Source organism: Spermophilus citellus (assembly GCF_964194105.1).
Source record: "Spermophilus citellus genome assembly, chromosome: 2".
Taxonomy (NCBI): domain Eukaryota; kingdom Metazoa; phylum Chordata; class Mammalia; order Rodentia; family Sciuridae; genus Spermophilus; species Spermophilus citellus.
Window position 1 is genome coordinate 74,165,627 of NC_138183.1, and position 8,162 is coordinate 74,173,788.

Consider the following 8,162-nt stretch of genomic DNA (forward strand, 5'->3'; position numbering starts at 1 on the left):
TTGAGACAGGGTCTTGCTAAGTTCTTGAGGCTGGTCTTAAACTTGTGATCCTCCTGCCTCAGCCTTATGAATCTCTGGAATTATAGGTATGTACCACTGCACCTGGTTACATGAAGCTTTTTCTGTATCTCTTGAGGTCATCATGTGGCTTTTCTTCCTTAAAACATAATTTGATGAACTACATTTAATGGTTCTTGAATATTGAATTATCTTTGTTTTCCCAGAATACACCCCACTTGGCCAAGATATATATGTTACTGGGTTTGATTTGCTAATATTTTTTCAGAGATTTTGTTTGTTTGTTTTTGTGGTACTAGGGATTAAACTCAGTGGCGCTCTGCCAGTAAATATATCACCAGCCTTTTGAATTTTATTTTGGATTTCATGGGTCTTACTAAGTTGCTGAGGCTGGCCTCAAATTCCTGATTTTGTAAGTGGGGATTTATGGGTAGACCACCATGCCTAGCTGATAATTTTCTTTAATGCACAAGTATTTAATTTCAGTTGTCATATTTACCTACTTTTTTGTTTGGTCACTTATTCTCTTAATGTCATATGAAAGAATACTTTACCTAACTCAAGTTTGCAAAGATTTCTCCTTGATTTTTTTTCTAGATTTTACTTTTATTCTTAAGAGTTTATATGTGTAGCTCTTCTATTTAGGCCTTTGAGCCATTTTGAGTTAATTTGTGTGAAGTAGCAGAGTGTGGAGGCAAACTTCATTCTTTTGCACCTGGAGATTTACTTGGCCCTGCACAATTTGTTGAAAAGACTATTCTTTCCCTATTGTATTATCTTGGCACCCTAGTCAAAAAACATTTGATCAAAATGTGAGGGTTTATTTCAAGACTGAATTGTATTTTGTTGATGTATACATCTATCCTTTGCCAGTATTAAACAGTCCGGTTTACTATAGGTTTGTAGTGTGTTTTGAAATCTGGAATATGAATCCTCCCATTTTATATTTCCTTTTCAACATTGTTTTGGCTCTCTTGAGTGCCTAGTATTTCTTTGGGTGCCTTGGAGATATTGTGGGCTCAGTTATGGTCTACTACAACAAAACAAATATTACCATAAAATGAGTCACACAAATTTTTTGGTTTTCCAGGTAAAAGTTATGCTTATATTGTATGGTAGTCTGTTAAGTGTACAATACCATTACATCTAGAAAAACATTGTACATACTTTAATTAAAAAGTACTTCTTAATGGAATCATCATTTCACCCAGTTATCCCACTCCTCAGTATATATCCAAAGGAGTTAAAACCAGCATACTACAGTGACACAGCCACATCAATGTTTATAGTTGCACAAATCACAATACTAACCTATGGAGCCAAGCTAGATGCCCATCAACAGATGAATGGATAAAGAAATTGTGGTGATATATACACAATGGAATATTACTCATCCCTAAAGAACTATGACTTTATGACGATTGCTAGTAAATGGATTGATCTGGAGACTATCAGGCTAAGTGAAATAAGCCAATCCCAAAAGACCAAAGGGCAGATGTTTTCTCTGATGTGTAGAAGCTAACCCACAATGGTGGGGGCAGTGGTAGGGGGGCGGAGTAGAAGTTCTTTTGAATAGACAAAGGGGAATGAGGGAAGGGAACAGGGATAGGAATAGGAAAAACAATGGGAAGAATCTGACATAACTTTCCTGTGTACACATATGAATACTGTACAGTGAATCCCACCATGATGTACATTCACAAGACTGGGACCCTAATTAGAATAAGATATATTTCATGCATGTATAATTTTATCAAAATGGACTCTGCTGTCATGCATAACTAAAAAGAACCAATAAAAATAAAATACTTCTTTGCATTAAAAAAAAAAAACCCTAATGATCACATGAGTAGATTTAGTATAATTCACATGAGCCTTCAGCAACTCATGATCTTTTTGCTTGTGGAGGGTCTTCCTTTAATATTGATGTCTTCTAACTAGTCATGATGATAGGAGTAGAAGGTTAGGGTAGCTGTGCTAGTTTCTTAAGACAAGGAAGTTTGCTGCATTGACTGACCCCTGCTTTCACAAAAGATTTCTCTGAAGCATGAAGTGCTGTTTGATAGCATTTTACCCAGATATAAGCAACTTTCAAAATTGGAGTCAGTCCTCTCCTACCCTGGAATGGCTTTATCACCTAAGTTTATGTGACACTCTTAATCTTTGATTATCATTTTCACAATGTTCCTAATCCTTGGTTATCATTTTCACAATATTCATGGCATCTTCATCAGGAATAGATTCCATCTCAGTAAACCAGTTTATTTGTTCATCTGTTAGAAGCAGCTTCTCATCCATTAAGTTTTATCATGAGATTGCAACAGTTCTGTCACATCATGAGGCTCCAGTTCTAATTCTAGAACTCTTGCTTTTTCTGCCACATCTGCAGTTGCTTCTTCCACTTAAACTCCTGAAAGTGTCCATAAGGGTTGCAGTCAACTTCTTCCATACAGCTATTAATGCAATATTTTGAATTCCAATAAACCATGTTCTTAATGACATCTAAAATGGTAACTCCTCTCCAGAAGGATTTCAATTTACTTTTACTTAGTTCCATCAGAGGAATCACCATCTGTGGCAGCTGTAGCCTTATGAAATGTATTTCTTTAATAATAGGGGTTGAAAGTTGAAATGTCTCCTTCTTATATGGGCTACAGAATGAATGCTGTGTTAGTGGGCATGAAAACAACAAAAGTATCCTTTACACTTTTGTCAACATTCTCTATTGAACAGGTGCAATGTTGATGAGCAGTAATATTTTGAAAGAAATCTTTTTTATTTTTATTTTTTCTGAGCAATAGGTCTCAATAGCAGGCCTGAAATATTCAGTAATCCTGTTGTAAACAGTTGTGCTGTCACCAGGCTTTCTAGTGCCATTTATAGAGCTCAGGCAGAGTAGATTTAGTATAATTCTTTAGGGACCTAGGATTTTTGGAATGATAAGTGAGTATTGACCTCAACTTAAAGTCACTGGTTGCATTAGTCTCTAAAAAGAGACTCAACCTGTTCTCTGAAGCTCTGAAGCCAGGTACTGGCTCCTCCTCTTCTGCTATGAAAGTCATAGAAGGCATCTTCCAATATGAGATTGTTTTGTCTATGTTGACAATCTGGCCTGGCACTGTGGTGGTGCATATAACCCCAGCCACACTAGGCTAAGACAGGAAGATTACAGTTTAAAACCGGCCTCAGCAATTTAGTGAGCAACTTAGTGAGATCTTGTCTCAAAATAAAAAAATAAAAAGGGCTGTGGCTGTGGCTGTGGCTCAGTGGGTTAAGTGTCCCTGGGTTCAATTCATAATATCAAAAAGAAGGAGAAGGAGAAAACAATCTGGTGTTTGTCGTAGCTTTTGTAGTCAATTATTTTTACTGGCTTTTCTGCATAATTTGCTATGGTTTCTGCATGAGCACTTGCTGCTGCCCCTTGAACTTTTATGTTAAGGAGGTGGCTTCTTTCCTTAAACCTCAGGAACCATTTTCTGCCAGCTTCAAACTTCTTTTGCAGTTTCCTCACCTCTTTGAACTATCATAGAATTGAAGCAGGTTAGGGCCTTGCTGTGAATTAGTTTTGGGATAGGGGAGTTTTGTGGCTGGTTTGTCTTCTATCCAGACCGCTCAAACATTTTCCGTAACAGCCATAAGGCTGAGTCACTTTCTTATTCCTGTGTTCACTGGAGTATTAGTCTTAATTTCCTTCAAGAACTTGTTCTTTATGTTTGTAACTTGGCTAACTGGTACAAGAGGCCTAGCTTTCAATCAGGTCAGCTTTCCATGTCTTCCTCACTAAAAAAGGCTTAATGATTTCTAGCTTTTGATTTAAAGTGAAAGAGCTGTGACTTTTCTTTTTACTTGAACAGTTCAAGGCCATTTTGGGGTTATTAACTGGCCTAATTTCAATACTCTTGTGTCTCATGGAGTTAGGGGACCTGAAGAAGAGAAGTGAGACAGGGAATAACTCATTAGTGGAGCAGTCAGAACTTACACAATATTTATCATTTCAGTTTGTTGTTTTATATTGGTACTATGGTTGGCATCCCCACACAATTGCCATCATTACATCAAAGATCTCCAAAACCAGATCACCACACCAAATATAAGTATAATGAAAAAGTTTGAAATTTTATAGAAATTACCAAAATGTGACACAGAGACACTATGTGCTTGACCCAGGGTTGCCACAAACCTTCAATTTGTAAGTAACAGTATCTGTGAAGCACAATAAAACAAAGCACAGTAAAATAAAGTTTCCCTGTATGAACTGTAGGATCATCCTGCCGATTTGTGAGGCGAACGTGATAACCACTACACTACGGAAACACCTTATCCTGCCAATTTGTGAAAAAAAAAAAAAAAACAGGCAGAATTTTTATAATGCCATTGAGTCTCTATGTTAATACGGGGAGTATTGCCTTCTTGCCTATATTAAGTGTTCTATTCTATAAATATGGGAATCTTTCCAGATCGTTAGGTCTTTAGTTTCTTTCAGTGATGTTTTGTAGTGAATTATTTTGTTGGTAGTATATAGAAATGCAATTTATTTTGTGTGTGTGTGTGTGTGTATATATATATATATTTATTTATTTATGTATATATATATATATATATATATTTTTTTTTTTTTTTTTTGACCAGGGATTGAACTCAGGGGCACTCAACCACTGAGCCACATCCCCAGCCCTATTTTGTTTTATTTAGAGACAGGATCTCACTGAGTTGCTTAGCACCTTACTAAGTTGCTAAGGCTCGCTTTGAACTGGTGATCCTCTTGTCTCAGCCTTGAACCACTGGGATTACAGGCGTGTGCCACCACACCCAGCTGACATGTTTTAATAACACTTAGAAAGCTTTAAGAAAGTAGATAAACATCAAGTACTATTCTGCAGCTGTAACTGTTATCTAGAAAAGCTGTATATGTAATTTTAAAATAATATAAAATAAATATCTGAGATTGAAATGTAAGTTTTGATTTTTAGATTCTCATCCATTCATTTAGTTATACCCTTAGTTCATCAACTGAGTCTTAATTAGTAAAAGTTAATATTTGATTTTTCCCTTTTACTTTTAGTGTTAAATGTTTGCAAAAGACAGTGAAGGATTCTTACCACATAATGTGTAGACCATGTGCCTCTGAGCTTGAAGTTTGTGCAAAATGTGGAAAGAAAGAAGACATTGTTATTCCGTGAGTATTTCCTTTTACATTTAGATTTTATTCTTAGTAATTGATATATGAACTTTCGTTTTTTGGAGTAGGGGGGTTACTGGGATTGAACTCGGGGGCACTCGACCACTGAGCCACATCCCCAGCCCTAGTTTGTGTTTTATTTAGAGACAGGGTCTCACTGAGTTGCTTAGCACCTCACTTTTTGCTGAGGCTGTCTTTGAACTCATGATCTTCCTGCCTTAGCCTCCTAAGCCACCAGGATTACCAGGGTGTATCACTGCACCAGGCTAAATTTTCTTTTATTGAGACATTAAGTAACTACTGTCTGAAGTTACAACCTATCACACTAATGTAGACATTTTTCTACCTATAGGAAAAGAGTCACTATTTTGTTAAATTTTTCTGTTATTACAATAAAAGTGACTCTTTATGTTTTTAAGAACATCAGATGTTTAGCTATGAGGTTCACATTTATTGAAAAAGAATTGTTCATTATGTAACAACTTTCCTTCAATGGATACCTTTTATTAATTTCTTAGAGCCTATTCTATTGCAACAGTATTATAATTAGTTGAATCCTAAGTTAGTTTTCAAGAACCTGTTCTCTGTACTTATTTTATTAAGCTCCTTTAAGAAATGTAGTGGTGGTCCCCAGCACCCCCCCCCAAAAAAAAAAAAAAAAAAAAAAAAAAGAAAGAAATGTAGTGGTGGGCTGGGGCTGTAGCTCAGTGTGGTAGAGTGCTTGTCTCATGCATGTGAGGCACTGGATTCAATTCATAGCACCACATAAAGATAAATGAATAAAGGTATTGTGTCCTTCTACAACTAAAACAGTATTTTTTTAAAAAAAGGAAAGAAATGTAGTGGTAAAAGTCTCTTCAACCTGCATGGTTGAGAAATAATTAGAATGTTTTTTCTTCTATCTTTAGATTTAATAAAGATCCAGAAAAGACTGAAAATAATGAAAGTTACAAACATACAAGAAACTGCAAAAGCCATGAAGAAAGAGATGCTGATTTAGATTTTGATATTTATTTAGATGATACAGATAATAATCAAGTGGATTAATGACTCAAGTTAAAGAATGTGAAATTTTGACCAACTTTTGCATTTGAAGGGCTTACAAAAAATATTGTGAAATCCTAATGAGGAAATAAGAAAAACTATAGAAAATACATAAAATATATGTATGAACAATATAAACTGGGTAAAATATTTGAATAATTATCAAACATTATAAAGCTTTCATCCAGAGTTTTTTATAACAAATTTTTTAGGTTGCATAAATTAGAATAATATCTGCCAAAATACATATTGTGGTATCCTGTTGTAGTTCATGAGAATTATTTAAAAGAATGTATTAATTACTAGGGCTGGGGATGTGGTTCAAGCGGTAGCGAGCTCTCCTGGCATGCATGCGGCCTGGGTTCGATCCTCAGCACCACATACAAACAAAGATGTTGTGTCCACCGAAAACTAAAAAATAAATATTAAAAATTCTCTCTGTTTCTCTCTCTCTCACCTCTCAAAAAAAAAAAAAAAAAAGAAATTCAAGAATGTATTACCTAAATACATAAATGTATTTGTTATCAAAATAAATGAGACTCAGAATCGGTGGTTATGTAAGAACTATCTCATGTAAAAATAAGATGATATTATTATAAATAATATTAAAAATCAGTAAACAGTCCTCTTGACAAAAGCTCCCTTACTTTATTTTTTTATAATAATGTATAGCAATTTTCCTTTGAAAGCATTTTTATTTACCTCTTCACACTGTTGTACCTTTTTCCTCTTGAGAACTATATATCCAGGAAAAATGCATAGAATTTATATGTACAGCTTACTCAATAATTATAAAAGGGAGTTTTACACTTAGACCTGCATGAAGAAACTGCTGGGACCAGAAGCTCCCCAAGAAGCTCTCCCTCATCACAAGTTCATCCTTCTTCCCAGAGTTGGCACTAACACTGAATTTTTTGGGGGGCAGCGGGAATGGGTTGCCAGGGATTGAACTCAGGGGCACTTGACCGCTGAGCCACATCCCCAGCCCTATTTTGTATTTAATTAGAAATAGGGTCTCAGTGAACTGCTTAGCGCCTCACTAAATTGCTGAGGCTGGCTTCAAACTCATGATCCTCGTTCCTCAGCCTCCCAAACTGCTGTGATTACAGGCGTGCACCACCACGTCCATCTCTAACCTGAATTTTGATAATTATTTCCTTTGTCATTTTACTACTACTAAACAATATAAATTCACTTTGTCTGATTCTTAAACTTTCCTATCTTTTTATTTTGAAACATTTCAAACCTATAGAAAGGTAGCAAAGTAGTACAATGAACCTTTATATAGTCTTCACCTAGATTTCAAATGTTAACATTTTACCATGTTTTCTTTATAGCTCCATAAGTGGACATATATTTATTTTTAATTTGTAAAACCATTTGAAAATCAGTGCTAAATAAGGATTTGATTTTGAACTGTATGTGAGTAGACTTGCAGTATGCATACTATTTTGCATCTCTTTTTTCATTTTTATAAAGTTTGGGAGATTGACTCATGTTGTTACAAAAGTTCATTTTATATTATTCTATGGAATTACATAGTATAGTTTCTTTATCTTTTTTTTTTTTTTTAAAGAAAGAGTGAGAGAGAGAGAGAGAGAATTTTTTAACATTTATTTTTTAGTTCTCGGCGGACACAACATCTTTGTTGGTATGTGGTGCTGAGGATTGAACCTGGGCCGCACGCATGCCAGGCGAGCGCGCTACCGCTTGAACCACATCCCCAGCCCTCTTTATCTTTTCTAATGTTAAGACATTTGAGTTAATTCACATTTTTCCTATTGTAAGCAATATTGGTATAAACACTGTTATATGTGCCTCTTGGTACATATGTGCATTTCTGTTAGGTATATATCAATAAAAGAAATCAGGTGTATGCAAAAAGAAATCAGGTGTATGCATCTTCAATTTTCCTATATAG

At 35.2% G+C, this 8,162-nt stretch overlaps 1 protein-coding gene across 3 annotated transcripts in view; it reads left to right on the top strand.

Moving 5' to 3' along the window:
• LOC308643034 (uncharacterized protein C9orf85 homolog) overlaps positions 1-7,807 on the top strand; it is a 63,383-nt gene extending 55,576 nt beyond the window's left edge. For 2 of the 3 annotated variants that reach the window (XM_081282619.1, XM_081282618.1), the window contains exons 3-4: positions 5,081-5,194; positions 6,106-7,807. In XM_081282619.1, coding sequence (XP_081138745.1) covers positions 5,081-5,194; positions 6,106-6,244 — 253 coding nt within the window. In that variant the 3' untranslated portion in view covers positions 6,245-7,807. Of the gene's footprint in view, positions 1-9; positions 87-5,080; positions 5,195-6,105 lie in introns of those variants that run through there. The other variant, XR_014020687.1, reaches the window with a different exon arrangement.
• The last annotated feature ends 355 nt before the right edge of the window (positions 7,808-8,162 follow it).